General features: G+C 41.1%; 2 protein-coding genes across 19 annotated transcripts in view; one reads left to right on the plus strand and one right to left on the minus strand.

Annotated features, from left to right (window-relative positions):
• Positions 1-25,450, minus strand: part of LOC126072284 (zinc finger protein 420-like) — a 160,954-nt gene that overhangs the window by 15,486 nt on the left and 120,018 nt on the right. Inside the window, exons 1-3 of one of the 8 annotated variants that reach the window (XM_049877172.1) lie at positions 10,289-10,371; positions 9,840-9,920; positions 940-1,177 (exon numbers count right to left, since the gene is read on the minus strand). In XM_049877172.1, coding sequence (XP_049733129.1) covers positions 940-942 — 3 coding nt within the window. In that variant the 5' untranslated portion in view covers positions 943-1,177; positions 9,840-9,920; positions 10,289-10,371. The other 7 variants (XM_049877173.1, XM_049877176.1, XM_049877174.1 and 4 more) reach the window with 7 other exon arrangements.
• The window catches only part of LOC126072288 (zinc finger protein OZF-like), a 60,462-nt gene continuing 56,233 nt past the window's right edge, over positions 21,222-25,450 (plus strand). For 2 of the 11 annotated variants that reach the window (XM_049877188.1, XM_049877187.1), the window contains exons 1-2: positions 21,230-21,638; positions 22,610-23,130. The gene's annotated coding sequence lies outside the window, so the exon portion shown is untranslated. Of the gene's footprint in view, positions 21,639-22,609; positions 24,888-25,450 lie in introns of all 11 variants that reach the window. The other 9 variants (XM_049877190.1, XM_049877197.1, XM_049877186.1 and 6 more) reach the window with 8 other exon arrangements.

Here is a 25,450-nt window from a genome sequence, read left to right on the forward strand (position 1 = left end):
CAGTAGAAATACACAAACTAATCTAGAAATTTTATCCCACCCAACGGAAAATGTAAACACAAAAACTTAAACACACCCATCCCATATATGGAGATTCTCCAGCAAAAAAAAAAAAAAAAAAAGAATACTTTTAATTTTACATTGTAATTCAAGACTCTGGAGACTAGTTGAAAATTACAGGGGTTTAATACCAGCTCTATGCAGATATGTGGAAGGACAAGGACGTACATTAGAGAATCAGGCTTCTCACACACCTGAGAACCTCACAGCAAAAGCATTCCCGCTGGAAAAAAGGATGGGTCTGGAGACCCCACACATGACTGAGACAGAATCACTGTCCCCAGTGTCATTCTTTTAGTAACATCATGAGAGCACCAAGCCCACACAGGACCCCATAAACAGAGTCAAGGCCTTCCCCTACTATCCTTCTCCATCCTTTTTATACAGCCTCACACAGTGTGGGAGGTAGAGCTATAGTTTCAGAACTGCACAGAAAAGGCTGCAGTTCCTGGGGAAGCTGTGAAAACAGTTTGCAATGATGGGACAAGGATGGCTCTGGAGGGCTTGGGGCTCAGCCTCCTCAGCCAGAGCTGCTCCAGTCTTCAGGCTCTGGTCAGGAGATTCTGTCACTAACACAGAGCACCAAGGCCCAAAGTGGAGATGGTAATGCCCCATGGTGCCAGCTCCACAGGTCATATTAAAGAAGATGACCCCTGGCATCCAGGACTTCAAAAACCATGTTTGTGTAGAGGAAGGGCTCTGTGGCAGTGGAGCAGGGTCTTAGCATGCCTCTTAGGGCTCAGATACTTGGCCTCCTTTGACACCCTTTTATCTCACTGAGGAACCACAGGGCCCAGAGCACACAGCTAATCTCCCAACAATTCATATCAAGCCTCACCCCCTTATAATAAGAATACCCCAGTTCTCTGTGGTACTCACCATTTCCTTGCTCCAGCTTTTGGAATTCTAAGTCAATGTCTGCTACAAAACCCAAAAAGCCACTTCAGTAAGAGAGATGAGAACAGGAGCAGGGCCACCAGTCATCACTTTGGACACAGATGAATGTTTAGTCGACACAGCCTGTAAGGGCAGTCGAAATCTTTATGATGGCAAGAATATGTAAGATGATCCACAGGTGCCTGGACAGGACGACTGCTCCCTTTACCACACGTGGTATCTGAAATGGAAGAAGGATGGGGAGATAAGAGTTCAGTAAGGAGGCAGTGACAGGTTTTTAGCCTTCACCTCTTTCCCTGGGCAGGGCTTCTTCCCAAGCTCAAGGAAATGCTCCACCCTGAGGATATTATATATAAAACACAACAGGCTCCAACCTTCCAGAGCAGATACTTGCATTCTTCATGCAGCTCCACAGGCCTCATTCTTGGGGCAACAAGATCACAGATGGAGGAATTTATTCCTACCGGAGCAGCACAAGCATTCAGGCCTGGCCAAGTTGCAAAACCTGAACCTGATTTCCTCCAGTGAGTCAGGGGTCTACGGCTGACATTGTGGGTTCCGCTATGTAACTTGGCCCCTTGTAGATCAAGACGCACACTGTTATTTGATATAACTTAGGTGAATTTTCAGGGACAACATATTTATCAAGTTTGGTCAATGAACTCAACATGCTTCCTTGACTTTTAATTATGTGCAGTTAAAACCCTTCTGTTGTGCCTTGTTTTGCTTTCCAAATATTCAACTCATTTATGTTCTTGTGTTGTTACATGCCATTGAGTCGATTCCAACTCACAGCAGCCCTGTATACAACAGAACAAAGCACTGCCCTGTCCGGCACCATGCTCTTTATCGTTGCGGTGCTTGAGCCCATTGTTGCAGTCACTGTCAATCCATCTCGTTGAGGGTCTTCCTCTCTTTTGCTGACCCCTCTACTACACCAAGCATGATGTCCTTCTCATTTATGGTGTTATAATGTATTGCCGTGCAGTGAATTGCTTTTATCTTTCTAGCACGGTCTTGTTACTCCCACAGAATGACTGACCGGGACTATGCATGTAATGTGTGTAAAACCCTTGCAGGGATTGGGCAGAAACTACATAAATAAAGTCCTGTGGCCTACCAAGGTGACTGGTCAGTTTTGACATTCTGCTAGGTTTAAAAGAGTCAATTCCACAGAGGTTGAGGGGGACCTCACTACCATAAGGAAGAGTCAGGACTGGAGCACATCCTTTGGACCCCAGGTCCCTAAGCTGAGAACCTCCTAAACCCAGGACAAAGACAGCTGTAACAGTGAAGACCGCAAGACCCTGCTAGAGACAGTACGGCGGAAGCAACAGCGGTGCAGAAAAGGAAACAGGGAAAATGGTGTGCAAGCTGTCCTGACTGACAAACTGTATTCTGGATTGTATCCAGTTAACTCCAAGTTAATCCTGATTCTGAACTGCAACTGGTTACTCCCCTAATAAACCCCATTACCATAAATATGGTCTGTGAGTTCTGTGTGGCCACTGCAAGGAGTTATCGCACCCAGCAGAAAACTACAGAATGCTGTGGGAGAAACAACTGATGTCAGAACTGGTAAAAAGGCTGGAGAGCTGAAGTATGTCTGATGTTCACCTCTTAGCGATCAGCTTTGGGTCGATGCAGGTTATTCTTATTCCCTTTCCTGAACTAAGACAAGGTCTGATACTACCAGATTACATTTGAGATCAAACACTATTTTTCTTACATATTTTGTGTAAACATTTGTTTTTGCCCCTCAAGTTTTGCTTTTTTTCTTTGATCTTGGGCCATAACACCAGCAGTCCCCAAGCTTTTTAGAAATCTGGGAGGACTCCACAACACTCTCTTTCATCTGTATAATAATTGGTCAAACAATAAATCAGAAAATCATTTACTTTTCTCTAAGGAGCAGTCTCTCGCTTCAGTTCCCTTTCTTTCTACCCACTTACCCACATGCCAAACTCCTACTCTTAATTATTGCTCTCAGTGTAAATGTTTTCTCTCTATCTCGCATGATCTTTATACCAGTGTTTCTCCTTTAATAACTATCTCTCCTTTTATTAATTTGTCTAGTAGCACATACAGATGGAAGGGATACACAGAGTCATTATACCAAAAAGAACTGGTTGACATTCAACCATTTCAGGAGGTAGCATATAGTCAAGAACTGATGGTGCTGAAGGAAGAAGTCCAAGCTGCACTGAAGGCATTGGTGAAAAACAAAGCTTTCAGAATCGACGAAATAACAATGGAGATGTTTCAACAAATGCGTGCTGCGCTGGAGGTGCTCACTCATCCATGCCAAGAAAATTGGAAGACAGCTACACAGTCAAGTAACTGGAAGAGATCCATATCTGTACCCATTCCAAAGAAAGGTGACCCAACAGAAGAAGGAAATTATCAAACAATATCATTAATATCACAGGCAAGTAGAGTTTTCCTGAGTATCATTTAAATGCCGCTATAGCAGTACATGGTCATGGAACCACCAGAAATTCAAGCCAGATTCAAAAGAGGACATGAAACAAGGGATATCATTGCTGGTGACAGATGGATCATGGCTGAAAGCAGAGAATACCAGAAAGATGTTTACCTGCGTTTTACTGACTAAGCAAACACATTCCACTGTGTGGCTCATTACAAATTATGGATAACAGTGCAAAGAACGGCAATTCCTGAACACTTAATTCTGCTCATAAGGAACCTGTACATAGACCAAGAGGCAGTTCTGGATACTGCGTTGTTTAAAATCTGGAAAGGTGTGCGTCAGGGTTGTATGCTTTCATCATGCTTATTCAATCTGTATGCTGAGCAAATAATCTGAGAAGCTGGACTACATGAACTGGGTATGAAGATTAGAGGAAGACTCAATAACAACCTGGGATATGCAGATGACACAACCTTGCACGAGCAACAAAAGACAACATAAACCGGACTTCATCAAATTAAAAATTTTGTGCATGAAAGGACTTTATAAAAAAGTGAAGAGACAACCTATAGAACATGAGAATATATCTGGTAATCATAGATGATATGGATTTAATATCCAGGATATATAAAGAACTCCTACCACTCAACCGCATAAAAACAAACAAATCATTTTAAAAATGGATACAAAACTTAGACATTTCGCTGCAGATACACAAATAGCCAATAAGCACATGAAAAGATGCTCAATGTTATTAGTCATCAAAAAATGCAAATCAAAACCACAATGAGATACCACCTCACCCCTACCAGGATGGCTGCTCTCAGAAAAACAGAAAACAAGACGTAGGGAGAAATGTGGAGAAATTGTTGCTGGGACTGTAAAATGGTACAGCTTCCATAGGAAATAGCTTGGTGGTTCTTCAAAAAGTTAAACATACAATTACCATTTGACTTGGAAATTTCCATTCCTAGGTATATACCCAAAAGGCTTGAAAGCAGATATACAAACAGATACTTTTACACCAAATGTTCACTGCAGCACTATTAATTAACAGCCCAAGTGTGGAAAGAATCCAAATGTCTCTCAACAGATACATAAACAAAATGTAGTATATCTATACCAAACCCGTTGCTATTGAGTCTATTCCAACTCATATGGACCCTATAGGACAGAGTAGGTAAAACTGCCCCATAGTGTTTCCAAGGCTGTAATCTTCACAGAAGCAGACTGCCACATCTTTCTCCTGCAGAGGGACAGGTGGGTTAGAACCACTGACCTTTTGCTTAGCAGTCAAGCGGTTAACAACTGTGCAACCAGGGCTCTTATTATTTAGTCATAAAAAGAAATGAAGTACTCATAAATGCTGCTACATAGATGAACCTTGAAAATGCTATGCTAACCAGAGTGGAGGCACAATGAGAAGAATGTCTCCGGTGTCACTGAACAATTTACGTAGAAACTGTCAAATGGGGACCTATTTTGCTGTGTAAACTTCCACTGAAAACTAAATGTTATTTAAAAAATAAAAAACAGCCAGAGTAGTCAAAATAGCGTGGTACTGGTACAACAACAGATACATAAACCAGTGGAACAGAATTGAGAATCCAGACATAAATCCATCCACATACGAGCAGCTGACATTTGGCAAAGGCCGGAAGACAGTTAAATAGGGAAAAGACACTCTCTTTAACAAATGGTGCTGGTGTAACTGGTTACCCATCTGCAAATAAATGAACCCAAGACCCATACTTCACACCATGCACAAAAACTAACTCAAAATGGACCAAAGACCTAAATGTAAAATCTAAAACGATAAAGATAATGGAAGAAAAAATAGGGACAATGCTAGGAGCCCTAATACATGGCATAAACAATGCAGAAGAGAAGCTAGATAACTAGGAGCTCCTAAAAATCAAATACCTATACTCATCCAAAGACTTCACCAAGAGAGTAAAAAGATTACCTACAGACTGGGAAAAACTTTTTAGCTGTGACATTTCTGACCAGCACCTGATCTCTCAAATGTACATGATACTGCAAAAACTCAACAACGAAATGACAAATAACCCAATTAAAATATGGGTAAAAGATACGAACAGGCACTTCACTAAAAAAGACATTCAGATAGCTAACAGATACATGAGGAAATGCTCATGATCATTAGCCATTAGAGAAATGCAAATCTAAAACTACAATGAGATTCCATCTCACTCCAACAAGGCTGGCATTAATCCAAAAAACACAAACTAATAAATGTTGGAGAGGCTGTGGAGAGACTGGAACACTTATACACTGCTGGTGGGAATGTAAAATGGTACAACTACTCTGGAAATCGATTTGGCACTTCCTTTAAAAGCTAGAAATAGAACTACCATATGATCCAGCAATCCCACTCCTTGGAATATAACCTAGAGAAGTTAAGAGCTGTGACAGGAATAGATATATCCACACCCATGTTCATTGCAGCACTGTTTACAATAGGAAAAAGATGGAAGCAACCAAGGTACCCATCAACGGATGAATGGATAAATCAATTATGGTATATTCACACAATGGAATACTATGCATTGATAAAGAACAATGATGAATCCATGAAACATTTTATAACATAGAGGAATCTGGAAAGCACTATGCTGAGTGAAATTAGTCAGTTGTGAAAGGACAAATATCGTGTGAAACCACTATTATAGGAACTCAAGAAATAGTTCAAACAAAGAAGAAAGTATTTTCTGATGGTTGCGAGAGGGAGAAGGGAGACGGGTTTTCACTAATCAGATAGTAGATAAGAACTATTTTAGGTGAAGGGAAAAATAACACACAATACAGGAGAAGTTAGCACAACTGGACTAAACCAAAAACAGTTTCCTGAATAAGCTGAGCGCTTCGAAGGCCAGCAAAGCAGGGGTGGGGGTTTGGGGACCATGGTTTCGGGGGACATCTAAGTCAATTGGCATAATAAAATCTGTTAAGAAAACATTCTGCATCCCACTTTGGAGAGCGGCGTTTGGGGTCTTAAACAGTACCAAGTGGCCATCTAAGATACATCAATTGGTCTCAACCTACCTGGACCAAAGGAGAATGAAGAACCCCAAAGACACAAGGTAATTATGAGCCCAAGAGACATAAAGGGCCACATAAGCCAGAGACTACATCAGCCTGAGACCAGAAGAACTAGATGGTGCCCAGCTACAACCGATGACTGCCCTGACAGGGAACACAACAGAGAACCCCTGAGGGAGCAGAGCAGTGGGATGCAGACCCCAAATTCTTCTAAAAAGACCAGACTTAATGGTCTGACTGAGACTAGAAGGACCCCAGAGGTCATAGTCCCCAGACCTTCTGTTAGCCCAAGATAGGAACCATTCCCAAAGCCAACTCTTCAGATAGGGACTGGACTGGACTATGGGATAGAAAATGATACTAGTGAAGAGTAAGCATCTTGGATCAAGTAGACACATGAGACTATGTGGGCAGTTCCTGTCTGGAGAGGAGATGAATGGGCAGAGGGGGTCAGAAGCTCACGGAATGGACATGAAAAGAGAGATAGGAGGGAAGGAGTGTGCTGTCTCATTAGAGGGAGAGCAAATAGGAGTATATAAACCAAACCCGTTGCTGTCGAGTTGATTTTGACTCATAGCGACCCTACAGGTCAGAGTAGAACTGCCCCATAGAGTTTCCAAGGAGTGCTTGGTGGATTTGAACTGCGGACCTTTTGGTTAGCAGCTGTAGCACTTAACCACTACGCCACCAGCTTCCAGGAGTATATAAACCAAACCCACTGCCGTCGAGTCGATTCCGACTCATAGCGACCCTATAGAACAGAGTAGAACTGCCACATAGAGTTTGCACGGAGCGCCTGGCAGATTCAAACTGCTGACCTCTTGGTTAGCAGCTGTAGCACTTAACCACTACACCACCAGGGTTTCCCCAGGAGTATACAGCAAGGTGTATACAGGTTTTGTATGAGAGACTGACGTGGTTTGTAAACTGTGACTTAAAGCACAATTAAAAAAAAAAAAGTCTGTACGTATAGTAAGTTAGACACAAAAGGACAAATATTGTACAATCCCACTTGGATGAAATATTTAAAATAGGCAAATGTACAGCAACTAAAGTTTATTACTGATTACTAGAGGGGGATGAGAGGGGAAAAGGGAAAGTAATGCTTAAGAGATGCTGAGTTTCTCTGCTAAGGGTGATGGAAATACCTGGAAACTGATAGTGATGATGGCTGCACAACATGGTGAAAAGTAACTAATGCTACTGAATTGTACATGTAAAAGTGTTCGAAACAGGAAAAGATTTTGTTATATATGCTTTTCCATACATACACACAAAAGAGAGCATGAAATGACACTATTACAAAAAGAAATTTCGTTTCTTGAGCTGAGAGTGTGGGTGAAAGGAGGGAAATTTAGACACAGTAGGGATGTAGGGAGGTAAACAGGTATGTCAAAAATTTAATGCCACCCTTAGGAACCCTGGTGGTGCAGTGGTTAAGAGCTATAGTGTGCTATGGCTGCTAACCAAAAAGGTCAGCAGTTCGAATCCACCAGCTGCTCCTTGGGAACCCTATGGGGCAGATCTACTCTGTCCTACAGGCTTACTATGAGTTGGAATCAACTTGACGGCAACAATTTTTTTTCTTTTATAGGCCATGCTAACATAAAGAAATAAAATCAGATTTGCCCAACTACAATGTGTAAAAAATGGACTTTTGAGATAAATGGCTCTGGATGACCTGGTTAATAATATGGAAAAATAATAACAGGACTACTTCCATTAAAAAAAAATGTGGTGAGTTATAACTGTAAATAGTAAAAAGTAATAATAATACTAATGACACTGGCATTAGCAATGATTTCACAAACAGAACACTTAACTTTAGATACTTAAAATTTCTGAAATATAAGCAGTTGCTGCTAAACTCTTTAGCATCTACGTATTTTTTCCTATCTTTTGTTCTATGTAAAATATCCTTTTCTTTTATATTCAAAACATTTGATACATATGTCACCTTCATTCTACATTTACTTGGTTAAAAAAAACATATTCTCTAGTTATATTAAAGATGCCACACACACTATTTACTCATCAACTTATGCTTCTTCATGTTGCAAATTATCTATTATAAATCACGACTTCCTAACAGTTGCATATTTCACATTTATTTCAGCAAGAGTACTCTGTAAAATAATTACTACAAAAGAGGAGGTACTTTCTGCAACATCGTAGAAATCTCATCAATTCTTCCTCCACTGACCTTCTAGAATCCGCTCAGGTGTTCTGATTAGTTTCATCACACATGCCTCCCACATTGCCCTCATTCTCAATATTTGCTGCTGTGATGTTAAGAATATGCACAGCTTTTGCTGTAAAAAGTCATCAACCTATTAAAAAGTGTGTTGCAGAAACTGTGGTTGAATCACCGGCATCCAACAAGGATTCTACCTCAGCAAAATCTTAAGATCTTGGACACACTGGCTGTGTGACCTCTATAAATTGCTCATTGCTATGTTAAGCTTGTTCAGCTAAATCACACTTGACTTTTGGTGAACTATGACTGGCCATACTCTCATGCAATCCTGACGAAAATGTCTGCCTTACAGCCAAAGAAATTCCTCGAAATGTGCCTCTTACTAAATATTTTTCCTCCTGCAACTGGGATAAATATGGTCCTAAACAGGCTGCCAACCCTTCCCCCCCCAAAAAACCAAACCCATTGCCGTCCAGTTGATTCCAACTCATAGCGACCCTACAGAACACAGTAGAACTGCCCCATAGAGATTCCAAGGAGCCCCTCGTGGATTTGAACTGCCAACCTTTTGGTTAAGCATCCCTAAAAAAAACCCAGGGCCTTCGCATCCCAGTGCTAAGCATCCCTAGCTCTTAAAAAGACCTCTTTAAAGTGTTAAAAAGCGAAGATGTTACCTGAGGACTAAGGCGCCCTGACCCCAAGCCATGGTGTTTTCAATCGCCTCATATGCAAATACGAAAGCTGGACAATGAATAAGGAAGGCAGAAAATTGATGCCTTTGAATTATAGAGGCCTATTTTTTATTGGAGCTGGGGAAACTGGTGGCGTGGTGGTTAAGTGCTGCGGCTGCTAACCAAAAGGTAGGCAGTTTGAATCCGCCAGGCGCTCCTTGGAAACACTACGGGGCAGTTCTACTCTGTCCTATAGGGTCGCTATGGGTCGGGATCGGCTCAACGGCAGCGGGTTTGGTTTTTGCGTTATTGGAGGAGGTGGAGCCCTGGTGGCCCAGTGGCTAAGCGCTATAGCTGCCAATCAACAGGTCTGGCAGTTCAAATCCACCAGCCGCTCCTTGGAAACCCTGTGGGGGAATTTCTACTCCGTCTTATACGGTCGCTGAGTTGGAATCGACTCAATAGCAAAGGGTTTAGTTTACTGGAGGAGACAGGAGCAGAGCGTTTAGATTCTAATTACCCTGGGGTTCCATGAGGCCCGAGAATCTGCATTTCTCACAAACTCCCAGGTGTAGATGCCGCTGCTAGCCTGGGAACCGCACTGTTGATTAACGAGCATTTACACGATTTTACCTGTGAATGCACCGAGAGCCCCACGCCCAGCCCACCACTTCTACCTTCCAGACCACGGCAGGTAGAAAGCAGCTGCAGGTAGAAAGGGTGGGCCGGGCTCTCTGAGAAGTCGGCGGCAGGAAAGAGGCGGCGGCAGCGGCTGCGACAGCGGCAACGATAGGGAAGCGGATGCGGCGGCAGCAGCAATAGCAGGAGCCGCAGGAAAGCGACCGGGTGGCAGGATAGCGGCGGCGGCGGCGACAACAGGAGGCCCCGGGCACAGCCAGGCTAGAGGAAGTCAGGCCTGCGCAGGAGAGCAAGAGAAGCGCCCTCAGCCCGGCCGGCTGCACGTAATACCTGATCAGGCCGGACTCACACAGACGCGAAACCCACATCACGCGGAAGCAAAAGCGCGAGCAAACGTGGCTACTGGCATGGACGTGCACTTCCGCTTCCGGTTTCTGGGACTGTGAGAACGAGATGTGTTCCCTGAGTTGACCAAAAGGCGCCACCCAGTGACAGGGGGTGTTCAATGACTGTATCTGGAATTTGAGATCTGTGGAGGCAGTCTTTAGGACAACCCTGGTGGTGTAGTGGTTAAGTGCTAGGGCTCCTCACTTAAGGGTCGGCAGTACAAATCTGCCCTTGGAAACTCTATGGGGCAGTTCTACTCTGACCTATATAGGGTCGCTATGAGTTGGAACCCACTCGGCGGCAATGGGTTTTGGTTTTTGTTGGGGGGGGCCACGCCGTCTTTACTTCCTTTATGGCATCCCTTCTGTTACTATTGGCATAAATGTTTTGCCACCAACTTTTTATGCCTCTGGACCTCAGATGTAAGGCGTATTCCAGGACTAATAAATGTAGCGTCAAGGTGGGTCCGTTTTGAAATGCGTGAAGCTTTGCAGACATGAGTCGTAGCCTCACTGTTGTGTGGGTTGAACATTCTATTAGGTGATACTTCTTGGATGTGTTAGTTTTGTAAACTTTTGTCCTTTATTTAAATCTTTATTTGTGTGAGATAAGGCTTGAAAGCATAATCATGGCTTCCTGTGTGATAGTTGGGGGGCCCTGGTGGTTTTGTTGTGGTTTTTGTGTGTCATATTTGGAAAACCAGAGGTTCCCTATGTAACCTAAAGGAAAGGTGCCTGCAATAAATTTTCTGTATACTTCTCATTGGACTATTGTCACACCACAGATCGGTGGCACCATAGTGCCACTAGTTTCAGAGGTGGAGTGTATTGCCAGGTCATATTTCTCAAAATCTATATTAACAATAACAAATTTAAACACCCTCAACTAGTAATCATACATTTCAATACTGAACGTACCATCGAAAAAATCTTTTTTCTTTTTATATTTTTATTGTGTTTTAAGGGAAAGTTTACAAATCAAGTCAGTCTCTCATACAAAACCTTATATACACCTTGCTTTTTTTTTTTTTTTTTTATATACTGCAGGAAACCCTGGTGGCATAGTAGTTAAGTGCTCCAGCTGCTAACCAAAAGGTCAGCGGTTCAAATCCACCAGGTGCTCCTTGGAAACTCTATGGGGCAGTTCTACTATGTCCTATCAGGTTGCTATGAGTTGAAATCGACTTGATGGCAATGGGTATGTATGTATGGGTATATATGCCTAGTTGCTCTCCCCCTAAAGATACAGCAGATTCCTTCGCTCCACCCTGTGTTTCTGTGTCCATTCAGCCAGCTTCTGTTCCCCTCAGCCTCCACATCTCCCCTCCAGACAGGACCTGCACACATAGTCTTATGTGTCTACTTGATCCAAGAAGCCCACTCCTCACCAGTATCATTTTCTGTCCTATACTCCAGTCCAATCCCACTCTGAAGAATTGGCTTTGAGAATGGTTTCTGTCTTGGGCTAATAGAAGGTCTGGGGACCATGACCTCTGGGATCCCTCCAGTCTCAGTCAGACCATTAAGTCTGGTCCTTTTACCAGAATTTGGGGTCTACATGCCACTGCTCTCCTGCTCCTTCAGGGATTCTCTGTTGTGTTCCTTGTCATGGCAGTCACTGGTTGTAGCTGGGCACCATCTAGTTCTTCTGGTCTTAGGCTGATGTAGTCTCAGATTTATGTGGCCCATTCTGACTCTTGGGCTTATACTTACCTTGTGTCTTTGGTGTTCTTCATTCTCCTTTGCTCCATGTGGGTTGAGAACAATTGTTGCATCTTAGATGGCCACTTGCTAGTGTTTAAGACACCAGATGCCACTCTCTGAAATGGGATGCAGAATGTTTTCTTAATAGTTTTTATTATGCCAATTGACCTAGATGTCCCCTGAAACCATGGTCTGTAAACCCCCACCCCTGCTATGCCTTTGAAGCATTCAATTTATTCAGGAAACTTCTTTGCTTTTGGTTTAGTCCAGTTGTGCTGACCTCTCCTGTATTGTGTGTTGTCCTTCCCTTCACCTAAATTAGTTCTTGTCTACTATCTAATTAGTGAATCCCCCTCCCTCTCCCTCCCTCCCTCCCTCCACCCCTCGTAACCATCAAAGAATATTTTCTTCTCTGTTTAAACTGTTTTTTGAGTTCTTATAATAGTAGTCTCATACAATATTTGTCCTTTTGCAAATAATTTCACTCAGCATAATACCTTCCAAATTCCTCCACGTTATGAAATGTTTCACAGATTCATCATTGTTCTTTATCAATGCATAGTATTCTATGGTGTGAATATACCATAATTTATTTATCCATTCATCCATTGATGAGTACCTTGGTTGCTTCCATCTTTTTCCTATTGTAAACAGTGCTGCAATGAACATGGGTGTGGATGTATCTGTTCCTGTCACAGCTCTTACTTCTCTAGGTTATATTCCAAGGAGTAGGATTGCTGGATCGTGTGGTAGTTCTATTTCTAGCTTTTAAAGGAAGTGCCAAATCAATTTCCAGAGTAGATGTACCATTTTACATTCCCACCAGCAGTGTATAAGTGTTCCAGTCTCTCCACAACCTCTCCAACACTTATTAGTTTGTGTTTTTTGGATTAATGCCAGTCTTGTTGGAGTGAGATGGACTCTCACTGTAGTTTTAGATTTGCATTTCTCTAATGGCTAATGATCATGAGCATTTCCTCATGTATCTGTTAGTTACCTGAATGTCTTCTTTAGTGAAGTGCCTGTTCATATCTTTTGCCCATATATTACTTGGGTTATTTGTCTTTTTGTAGTTGAGTTTTTGCAGTATCATGTAGATTTTAGACATCAGGTGCTGATCAGAAATGTCATAGCTAAAAAGTTTTTCCCAGTCTGTAGGTAATCTTTTTACTCTTTTGGTGAAGTCTTTGGATGAGCATAGGTGTTTGATTTTTAGGAGCTCCCAGTTATCTAGTTTCTCTTCTGCATTGTTAGTAATGTTTTGTCTACTGTTTATGCCATGTATTAAGGATCATAACATTGTCTCTATTTTTTCTTCCCTGATCGTTATCATTTTAGATTTTATATTTAGGTCTTCGATCCATTTTGAGTTAGTTTTTCTGCATGGTGTGAGGTATGAGTCTTGTTTCATTTTTTTTTTGCAGATGGATATTCAGTTATGCCAGCACCATTTATTAAAAAGACTATCTTTTCCCCATTTAACTGACTTTGGGCCTTTGTCAAATATAAACTGATCATATGTGGATGGATTTACATCTGGATTCTCAATTCTGTTCCATTGGTCCGTGTATCTGTTGTTGTATCAGTACCAGGCAGTTTTGACTACTGAGGCGGTATGATAGGTTCTAAAATCAGGTAAAGTAAGGCCTCCCACTTTGTTCTTCTTTTTCAGTAATGCTTTACTTATCCGGGGCCTCTTTCCCTTCCATATGAAGTTGGTGTTTTGTTTCTCCATCTCATAAAATGTCACTGGTATTTGGATCGGGATTACATTGTATCTGTGAATCCCTTATGGTAGAATAGTTGTTTTTACAATGCTGAGTTTTCCTATCCATGAGCAAGGTATGCTTTCCACTCATGTAGATCTCTTTTGGTTTCTTGCAGTAGTGTCTTATAGTTTTGTACAGGTCTTTTACATCTCTGGTTAGATTTATTCCTAAGTACTTTATCTTCTTAGGGGCTATTGTGAATGGTATTGATTGGGTGATTTCCTCCTTGACGTTCTCTTTGTGTAGAGGAATCCCACTGATCTATGTATGTTTATCTTGTAACCTGGTACTCTGCTGAACTCTTCTATTAGTTTCAGTGGTTTTCTTGAGGATTACTTGGGGTTTTCTGTGTAAAGATCATGTCATCTGCAAATAGAGATACTTTTACTTCTTCCTTGCCAATCTGGTTGCCCTTTATTTCTTCATCTAGCCTAATTGCTCTGGCTGGGACTTCCAGCACAATGTTGAATAAGATTGGTGATAAAGGGCATCCTTGTCCGGTTCCCGATCTCAGTGGGAATGCTTTTAGACTCTGCCCATTTAGGGTGATGTTGGCTGTTGGCTTTGTATAAATGCCCATTATCATGTTGAGGAATTTTCCTCCTATTTCTATTTTGCTGAGACTTTTTATCATGAATGGGTGTTGAACTTTGTCAAATGCCTTTTCTGCATCAATTGATAAAATCATGTGATTCTTTTGTTTTATTTACATGATGGATTTCATTAATTGTTTTTCTAATGTTGAACCACCCCTGCAAACCTGGTGTGAATTCCACTTGGTCATGGTGAATTATTTTTTTAATAATGTTGTTGAATTCTATTGGCTAGAATTTTGTTGAGGATTTTTGCATCTAAGTTCATGAGGGATCCAAGTCTGTAATTTTCTTTTTTTGTGGTGTCTTTACCTGGTTTTGGTATCAGGGATATGCTGGCTTCATAGAATGAGTTTGGGAATATTCCGTCCTTTTCTATGCTCTGAAATACCTTTAGTAGTAGTGGTGTTAACTTTTCTCTGAAAGTTTGGTAGAACTCTGCAGTGAAGCCATCCAGGGCAGGGCTTTTTTTCGTTGGGAGTTTTTTGATTACCTTTTCAATCTCTTCTTTTGTTATGTGTCTATTTAGTTTTTCTGCCTCTGTTTAGGAAACCCTGGTGGCGTGGTGGTTAAGTGCTATGGCTGCTAACCACAGGGTCAGCAGTTCAAATCCTCCAGGCGCTCCTTGGAAACTCTGTGGAGCAGTTCTACTCTGTCCTATAGGGTCGCTATGAGTCGGAATCGACTTGACAGGTTTGGTTTTTTTGGGGGGGACCGTTTATGTTACTTTAGGTAGGTAGTGTGTTTCCAGGAATTCATCCATTTCTTCTAGGTTTTCAGATTTGTTAGAGTATAATTTTTCATGGTAATCTGATATGATTCTTTTAACTTCAGTTGGGTTTATTGTAATATTGCCCATCTCATTTCTTATTCAGGTTATTTGCTTCCTCTCCTTATCTTATTTTGTCAGTTTGGCCAATTGTTTATCAATTTGGTTAATTTTTTTCGAAGAACCAGCTTTTGGTCTCATTAATTCTTTCAATTGTTTTTCTGTTTTCTATTTCATTTAATTCTGCTCTAATTTTTATTATTTGCTTTCTTCTGGTGCCTGAGGGTTTCTTTTGTTCCTCTCTTATTTGTTCAAGTTGTAGGGATAAATCTTTGATTTTGGCCCTTTCTTCTTTTTGGATGTGTGCATTTATTGATATAAATTGACATCTGACCACTGCTTTTGCTGTGTCCCAAATGTTCTGATAGGAAGTGTTTTCATTCTCATTGGATTCTATGAATTTCTTTATTCCATCCTTAATGTCTTCTATAATCCTGTCTTTTTTGAGCAGGGTATTGTTCAGTCTCTAAGTGTTTGATTTCTTTTCTTACTTTTTCTGTTATTGATTTCTAATTTTATGGCCTTATGGTCAGAGAAGATGCTTTGTAATATTTCGATGTTTTGGATTCTGCTAAGGCTTGCTTTATGACCTAATACGTGGTCTATTCTAGAGAATGTTCCATGTGCATTAGAATAAAAAGTATAGTTGGCTGGTGTGGGGTGGGGTGTTCTGTATATGTCAATGAGGTCAAGTTGGTTGATTGTGGCATTTAGATCTTCCGTGTCTTTATTGAGCTTCTTTCTGGATGTCTGGTCCTTCACTGAAAGTGGTGTGTTGAAGTCTCCTAATATAATTGTGGAGCTGTCTGTCCCACTTTTCAATGCCGTTAACGTTTGTTTTATGTATCTTGCAGCACTGTCATTTGGTGCATAAATATTTAATATGGTTATATCCTCCTGGTATATTGTCCCTTGAAACATTACAAAGTATCCTTCCTCATCCTTTGTGGTGGATTTAACTTTAAAGTCTATTTTGTCAGAAATTACTTTTGCCACTCCTTCTCTTTTTTGAGCCTTGTTTGCTTGATAGATATTTTTCCATCCTTTGAGTTTTAGGTTGTTTATGTCTCTAAGTCTAAGGTGTGTCTCTTGTAGGGAGCATGTAGATGGATCATGTTTTTTTTAATCCATTCTGCCACTCTCTGTCTCTTTATTGGTTCATTTAGTCCATTTACATTAAACATAATTATGGATAGGTATGAATTTAGTCCTGTTATTTTAATGTCTTTTTTTTTTGAGTGTTATTGACTATTTCTTTTTCCCACTTAATTTTTTGTGCTGAGTAGTTTATATATTGTCTTTTCCTCTTATTTGTTGTTGATTTTGTTTCTACTGAGTCTCTTTTCTTTCTTGTATTTTATTTTGATGTGTAGGATAGTTTGTCCCCTATTTTTCTAAATTTAAACCTAACTTTTGTTTCTTTATATCACCTTGTGTTCCTCTCCACATGAAAGATCTGTGACTACATTTCTTAGTTCCTCTTTATTGTTTTAAAGCAGTCTTCTCTTACATAATAACATCGCTGTTTCCCTGTTTTGAGCATTTTTTAATCTTGATTTATTTTTGTGATTTCCCTGTCTGGGTTGACATCTGATTGCTCTATCCAGTGTTCTAGTCTTGGGTGGATACCTGATACTATTGTTTTTCAACCTTTAGTATTTCTTGTAGTTTTAATTTGGTTTTTATGAATTCCCTAAACTTCTATTTATCTGGAAATGCCCTAATTTCACCTTCATATTTGAGAGATAGTTTTGCTGGATATATGATTCTTGGCTGGCATTTTTTTCTTTCAATTCTTTATATAAGTCATCCCATTGCCTTCTTGCCTGCATGGTTTCTGCTGAGTAGTCTGAGCTTATTCTTATTGACTCTCTTTTGTAGGTGACTTTCATTTATCCCTAGTTGCCTTTAAAATTTTCTCTTTATCCTTGGTTTTGGGAAGTTTGATTATAATATGTCTTGGTGACTTTCTTTTAAAATCTACCCTATGTGGAGGTCAATGAGCATCTTGGATAGATATCTTCTCATCTTTCACGATATCAGGGAAGTTTTCTGCTAATAAATCTTCAACACTTTTCTCTGTATTTTCTGTTGTCCCTCCCTGTTCTGGTACTCCAATCACTCGTAGGTTATTTCTCTTGATAGAGTCCCACATGATTCTTAAGGTTTATTCATTTTTTAAAACTCTTTTATCTGTTTTTTCTTCAAATGTATTGTTGCCAAGTGCTTTATCTTTCAGTTCTCTAACTCTGCCTTCCACTTACTCAATTCTGTTCCTCTGACTTTCTATTGAATTGTCTAATTCTGTAATTTTATTGTTAATCTTCTGAATTTCTGATTGCTGTCCATCTATAGATTTTTCTAGCTCATTAAATTTTTCATTGTGTTCATGAATAAGCTTTTTAATTTCTTCAGCTGCTTTATCTGTGTCTTCCTTGGCTTGTTCTGCATATTGCCTGATTTCCTTTCTGATGTCTCGAAGGGTTCTGTATATTAATCTTTCGTATTCTGAATCTGGTAATTCCAGGATGGCACTTTCATCTAGAAGATCCCTTGATTCTTTGTTTTGAGAGTTTGTTGAAGTGATCATGGTCCATTTCTTTGTGTTATTTGTTATTGCCTGTTGTCTCTGAGCCATCTATAAGTTATTGTATTAGTTTATTTTATGTTTGCTTACTGTATCGTATCTTCTTGCTTTGTTTTGTTTTGATATGTCCAAATGGGTTCCTTGAGTGAGCTAGCTTGATTATTTTCACCTTTGAAGCTCTGATGTCCTGTCCCCAGATGGCTAGAGTTGTTTTCAGGTATATCAGTCTAGAAGTCCTTTTACATTTCTAGTATGGATTCAGCTCAGGTGTCCAGGTAGCTGATCATCAAGTGTGTGGTACAGGCTCTGTCCTACATTCTTAGAGGGGCAGGGGTGATTGGTGTAGGCACCTGTATCTGGTTGCAGCAGGGGGTCATGCTCTGAGGAAGGCAGGGGGCTGAGAATCGTCCCTGAAGCATCTCTGAGAAATGTGCATCCCACTTTCCTAGAGCATACAGATGGGTGGGTTCTGCAGACAGACCATGGGCACCCAAAGTTTTTGGTTGTAAGGACTGGGAGTTACCAGTTGTCCTTGGACCCCTGTCATGGGTGCCTGGGTTACCCGAGTGGAGCCACCAGTGCTTAGGCCCCTGATGTGGGAAGGTGAGGACCTTGTTTAATAGGCAAAGTGGTTTCAAACATCTAACACCCAGCTCTCCACCACATAGCTGAAACAGCTGTAGTCTGCCAACAAGGGCCTTTTCTCCTGAAATAGGCCCACACAAATCCATGCAGGTGGGAAAGGTACTCAAAGTCCACAGACCATTATTCTTGGGCAGGAGCCATTTCTGGCCTGAGCTCCCCTTGTTAGTGGAGCTGGCAAATTATATTTTCCCCAAACCGCAAATTTATTTGTTCTTCAAGGCTAGGAGGATGGCTCTAAGTGCTCAATAAGGCCTATCTCAGGCCTAGGGAAATCAACAACTCCTGAAGCCAGCTTGGGGGTGGGGGGGCACCGTAAAATAAACGCAAGTACTTAGCTTTCACTAAGAGCGCCGTTCTCTGGTTTCAGAGGTGTGAATCTGCTGTGTGGCTGGCTGCTTTTCCCTGAGGAAATTGCAGCCGAATGCTAGTACCAGCCGCTGCAGCTGCTCCTGGGAATGGTGCCTGAGGGCTCCCAGTGATTCAGGGCCAGTAACTTCTCTCTGCTTCTGAACCGTCTCTTCCTCCCCCTGCCACTCAGTTCGTTTTCTAACTTTGGCTTTGATGTTCAGGGCTCCTAGCTTGTCATAAATATACTTGTTTCACTTGTTTTTTCAGGTCTTTGTTGTAAGAGGGCTTGCCAGCAGCGTCTGTCTATTCGGCCATCTTGGCCTCACCTCTGAAGGATATCATTCTTGGTAGAGAGTCAGAGAAAAAGAGGAAGACCCTCAAAGAGCTAGATCGACACAATGGCTGCAACAATGGACGCAAACACAGCAACAATTGTGAGGATGGCGAACGACCAGGCAGTGTTTCGTGCTGTAATACATAGAATCTCTGTGAGTCACAACCAAGTTGATTGAAACAACACAAATTCCTCATGTTGAATACTTAATTGTTGTTGCTGTTTGAAGTTGAGTCTTTTCAGACTCACGGTGACACCATATGTTACAGATTAGTACTGCTCCATAGGGTTGTTTTGGCTATAATCTTTACTGAAGCAGGTCTCCAGAACTTTTTCTTCCAGCGTGCTGAGTGTGTTCCAACTGCCAACTTTAGTTTACCAGGCAAGTAGAAAGCATTTGCACCACCAAGGGACCTTACACTTAAGATTAGTACACTCTATACACGTCATTGGGGCCCTGGTGACATAGTGGTTAAGTGTTTGGGTGCTAACCAAAAGGCTCACCAGTTGCTCCTTGGAAGCCCTATGGGGCAGTTCTACTCTGTCCTATAGGTTTGCTAGAGTCAGAATGGACTCAACTTTTCCACCAGGCACTCCTTGGAAATTCTGTGGGGCAGTTCTATAGGGTCGCAATGAGTCGGAATCGACTCGACGGCAGTGGATGGTGGTTTTTATTATACGTGTATGCAGTGGAGAATAAGAAGCCTGGTGGCACAGTGATTAAGCACTTGGATGCTAACCAAGGTCAGTGGCTCTGATCCAGTGAGATAGACTAGAACAATAGGAAAGGATCTGTGAAAACAGCCTTGACAAAATGTATCTGTATGCAAAGGCCACATCCTGGAAGAAATTTTCAGCATGTAGAGACAGTCTCACCACAGAGCCCATAATCTGCAAAAGCAATCTAGAAATTGCTTCACTTGCCTAGGCAAGCTTAACCACAACGTTTCTCTCAAGAAAACAGGTGCCAAGCATGCATACAAAAGATAGCCACATCCGCCAGATCACCTTCTCTCAGAAGCCACTGCGCTATCCAACCCACTGGCAGGATTCGAACCGGAGGAGTTGGGAATCTATGCAGGCACCACCTGCCATAATGAGTGATGCTAACAGACCCAGAGCCCTTTGCTGCAGACTCCATCTTGGCTGAGGGCTGCGCATGCACCTCATTTCCATAGCCACACGGATTCCCTGAAACTCTCTGCCTTTTCTCAGAAACTTCATGAATAAAGAAAGGCCACTTAACATAAAATGGTACATAATAGCAGTAACCTCCCTTGAGTCAGTCTTTTGGAGAGGCTTAGTCCCCCAGCTGACACCTTTTGCTTGACTCAAGCAAAATAAAGCTTGCTGAAGATAAAGCTTGTCTTTCACATGTATTCTTACCCAGGAAAAGACAAGGACCTTTCGCGTCAGATTGGCTATTGGTAACACCACCAGTCGCTCTGTAGGATGAGGGGATACAGGGTCTCGATGTGTTGGAATTGAATTGACGCCACAGAACAACAACATACCGGAGAATGAACAACAAATGGCTTATAACTGTCATTTACAAAGAATGTAACCTTTACCGTTTCTCACAAGGATTGGTATCTTTCTGCCTCACAGCCATAGAAAGCTCTTCTTCCATGGCGCTCAGTCCTTCAGATCAGACTGGGTTTGCAGTCAGTGCCATTCTCCTAGGAAAGATCCGTGGTATGCAAGAGAGGAAAAACCATCAAACGGAAGCCAAACTAGAGACTTCAAGAATTCTAAAGATGGACAAATATTTACGAGAAGCAAACAAATTCTTTCCCTAAGGAATAAGCTAAAATTTTTTAAATGACCAAATATGCAAATACCAATTTCTCTGCTCCCCAAGTAAATCAGAAATCTTAGACTGCTGAAATCCGCGTTTCACTTTATGTACGCATTTAAGAAAACCTAGGCTTTTCTCTATAAAGGAAATAAAGACAGGAGTGGTCAGATCACAAACCCAAGTTGATGCCACCGAACTCCCAGTCACTAGGTGGAGCCCTCCGGGTTCGCGCTCGGAATCCCTTCCTTCTTCAGGTTCCAGAAACCAGAAGCGGAAGTGCGAGTCCCGACCGGCTTCCACATTTCGTCGCGTTCTTGTTGTGGTCTGAGGTGTGTTTTGCCTTTGTCGGCCTTTGGCCAGGTCCTTTATCTGGAGAGCCCACGGGCTGCTGTCCCGGGATGTAAGAGTGCTGCAGCCGCTCTCCTGCGCAGTCCTGGCCTGTCCGCCCTCCCTGGGCTGCTCGTGGCCGCGGGACGTCTGGCCGAGCTGAGCCCGGGGACCTCACACCGCCGCCGCCGCGGCCGCCGCTTTTCCTGCCGCCGCCACCGCATCCCGGACCCAGCTGTCAGCTCCAGCCTGGGGTGCGGTTTCTTTCTGCGCGGCTGGCACTGGCACGGCGGAGTAGGTGGGCTGGATATGATTTGGAACTAATACGTGCAGTTAAGGCCGTATTTATCCCAATTTAAGGTGAAAAATATTTAGTAAGAGGCGCATTTCGAGGGTTTTTTTGGGAGGGGGAGGGAAAGGTGACTAACCCTAGTACGTCTGGTGTAAAATGTGATCTGGCAGGGCAAGCTCAGTGATTTATAGAGATCAGACACTCAGTGTGTCTCCAAGCTGTTAAGGGTTCGCTGAGTCTGAACCTGTGCGGAATTGGGAGTTGGTGATTCGACTACAATTGCAGCTGCCAAAGAACCATATTTCTTAAAAGGTTGATAGCGTCTTGAAGCAAAAGCCTTGTATATTTCCAGTGTCAGAGCAGGTAATATTAGGAATGACGATAAAATGAGGCTCCTTAAATCAAAACCGTTAAACAGATCCTAGAAGGTCAGCCACACTACATCGTTGCAAAAAGTACATCATTCATTGTAATGATTTTACAGAGTACTCTTTCTTAAATAGATGTGAACTATGCAGGTGTTAGAAAGTCATGATTTATAGTGAATAATTTTGGAAACGGAGAAGCTCACATTGGTAAGTAATGTGAGACATTTGTAATATGACTATAGAATATGTTTTCTTTTAAACCAAATGTAATAATGTAGAATGAAGATAGTATTTTTTTATGTGTATACCAAACCTATTGAATGTAGGAGCCACAAAGGGATATCATCGTACGTAGAACAAAAGGTAGGAAAAATATATATAAAAAAAGAATATGTTTCCTTTTAAACCAAATGTAATAATGTAGAATGAAGATAGTATGTGTATACCAAACCTATTGAATGTAGGAGCCACAAAGGGATATCATCGTACGTAGAACAAAAGGTAGGAAAAATATATAGATGCTAAAAAGTCGAACAATTGTTGTATATGTCATTTCAGAAATTTAAAGTGTGTAAACTTAAGTGTCCTGTTTGTGAAATCATTGAGAAATAATGGGTAATGCCAATGTCATTAACATAATGTCTTTTTTTTTTTTTTTTTTTACTCTTTAGGATTATAATTTACCAGAATTGCTGTTATGGAAGTAGTTGTGTTTTTGTTTTTTTCGTAATAACCAGTTTATCCAGATCCACTTATTTTATGAAGTCCATTCTTTCCACACTATAGTTCCTCAAAAATAATTTTATTTTTCTAGGTTGCCATGACCAAAGGTTGGCACTAAATCTTTGAAATTAAAAAAAAAAAAATCTTTGAAATACCCACACACTTCCATATATCTACATAATATCTAAGTTTCCCTCCTTTCACCCACACACTCAGTCTTAGTCATCTAGTGCTGTCATAACAAAAATACCACAAGTGGGTGGCTTTAACAAAGAGAAATTAATTTTGTCACAGTCTAGTAGGTTACAAGTCCAAATTCAGGGTGTCAGCTCCAGGGGAAGGCTTTGTCTCTCTCTTGGCTCTGGAGGAAGGTCTTCGTCCTCAATTTTCCCCTGGTCGAGAAGCTTCTCAGGCACAGGGACCCCGTGCCCAAAGGACACACTCTGCTCCTGGTGCTGCTTTCTTGGTGGTAAGAGGTCCCTAACTCTCTGCTTGCTTCCCTGTCCTTTTAAAAGGTGGGGCAGGCCACACCCCAAGCAAACTCCCTTTACTTTGGATCATGGAGGTGACTTGGGTAAGGGTGGTATTACAATCCTACCCTAATCCTCTTTAACATAAAATTACAATCACAAAATGGGAGATAACCACAGGGTACTGGGAATTTTGGCCTAACAGAGTTAATACACACATTTTTTGGGGGGACATAATTCAACCCATGACATACTCAGACCAAGAATCTAAGTGTTTGGGGTTTTTTTGTTCCTTTTACAGTGTCATGTCATATTTTTTGGGGGAAGGGGAGGGATGTATATAACAAAACATTTTTTACTTCAGCCATTTTTACACGTACAGTTAAGGAACAATTACCTTCACCGTTTTGTGTCTATTCTTAATATTTCATGTATAGGTAGTCCCCGACTTATGATGGGGTTCTGTTCTGATGACGTAAATTGGCTCTGATTTAAGTCGAATACTTTTTTTTTTTTTTAGTTTTCATTATTATTGCTTTTTTTTAACCAGTGTTCTTATAAATCTGATCTTTATTTGTCTTTGTGGGTTGGAAACATTACATATAAACTTACTTACACATTTTAATGTATACATACACATACATAAAAAAATACACTTGTCTATAAAAAATGGGCAATGTTGGCATTTTGTCAGATGCAGTAGTAACTCCACTTCTGGAAAGTTCTGGATCATCTGCATCATCTCTGGGAATGGGGACGGCATCTCTAGTCAGAAAATTAGTGAGAGTTGTCTGTAAGGTCCTTTCATTTGTTGTAACGTTGTTGTAGTACATATTACTAACAATAAGATATACAAGAAGAATAAACAACAGACGGTCATAAGTGTTGTTCATCACAACTTGAATACGTCGTAAGTTGGTAACTACCTATAGTCGTAAGTTGGTAACTACCTATAGTGGGATCATATGATAGTTTTCCTTTTCTGTCTGACTTATTTCACTTAGAATAGTGTTTTAAAAGTTCTTGCTTGTCGTAGCATTTCCTCAGCACTCTACTTTGTTTAATGAGTGAGTAATATTCCATTGGGTGGCTATCCTGTATTTTATTTATCCATTTAGCTGTTGATCGTTTGGGTTGTTTTCACCTTTTGGCTGTTGTAAATAGTGCTGCAGTGAACATCGGTATGCAAGTATCTGTTTGCATCCCTATATTCAAGTCTTTTGGATATATACCTAGCAGTGAGTTGCTGGGTCATGTGGTAATTCTGTGTTTAACTTTTTGGAGAACCACCAAACTATTGTCAACAGAGGGTATACAATTTTATAATCCTACCAGCAATGGATGAAGGTTTCAATTTCTCCACATTCTCAACACTTGCTTTTTTCTATTAGTGGTCATCCTAGTGCTGATGATAGCTAGTGACATCGCATTTTGGTTTTGATTTGCATTCCCCTAATGACTAATGGAAGCCCTGATGGTGCAGTTGTTAAAGAGTTCAGCTGCTAACCAAAAACGGTCGGCAGTTCGAATATACTATCTGCTCCCTAGAAACTATTTGGGGTAGTTCTACTCTGTTCTGTAGGGTGGCTTTGAGTCAGAATTCAGTTGACAGCAACAGGTTTTTAAGTATGTTTTACTGTGTTTATTGGCCGTTTTATGCAGTTGTCCCTTCATATCCTCAGGTTCCACATTGGCGGATCCAACCAACTCCGGATCAAAAATATTCGGGAAAAAAAAGTTATGTTGTTGCTGACAGGTACTATGTAGTTAGGCCTGCTATGGTTGGGTCTGTACTGAATATATACAGACCTTTTTTTTCTTGTCATTATCCCCTAAACAATACAGTACAACAACTGTTGTTCTAGGTATTATAAGTAATCCAGTGATAATTTAACGTATATGGGAGGTAGTGCTTAGGTTATATGGAAATATTACACCATTTTATATAAGGGACTTGAACATCCTCGGATTTTGGTTTTTGGAAGGGGTCCTGGAACCAATCCGCCATGGATACTGAGGGAGTATTGTATTTTCTTTGGTGAAGTATCTATTCAGATCCCTTGCCCACTTTTTGCTTGGATTGTTTGTCTTTTTATTATTCAGTTTTAGGAATTATTTATATATTCTGGATATTAAACCCTCGTCATATTTTTTTCTTTTTATTTTTTGTACTTTAGATGAAGGTTTACCAAGGAAATTAGTTTCTCATTGAACAATTAACTCACATACTGTTTGTGGACATTATTTGCCAACTACACGACATATCAACAATCTCCCCTTCTTGACCTTTGGTTCCTTTTTCTCAGCTTTTCTGTCCCC

This window comes from Elephas maximus, chromosome 3 (assembly GCF_024166365.1).
Source record: "Elephas maximus indicus isolate mEleMax1 chromosome 3, mEleMax1 primary haplotype, whole genome shotgun sequence".
Classification (NCBI taxonomy): Eukaryota; Metazoa; Chordata; class Mammalia; order Proboscidea; family Elephantidae; genus Elephas; species Elephas maximus.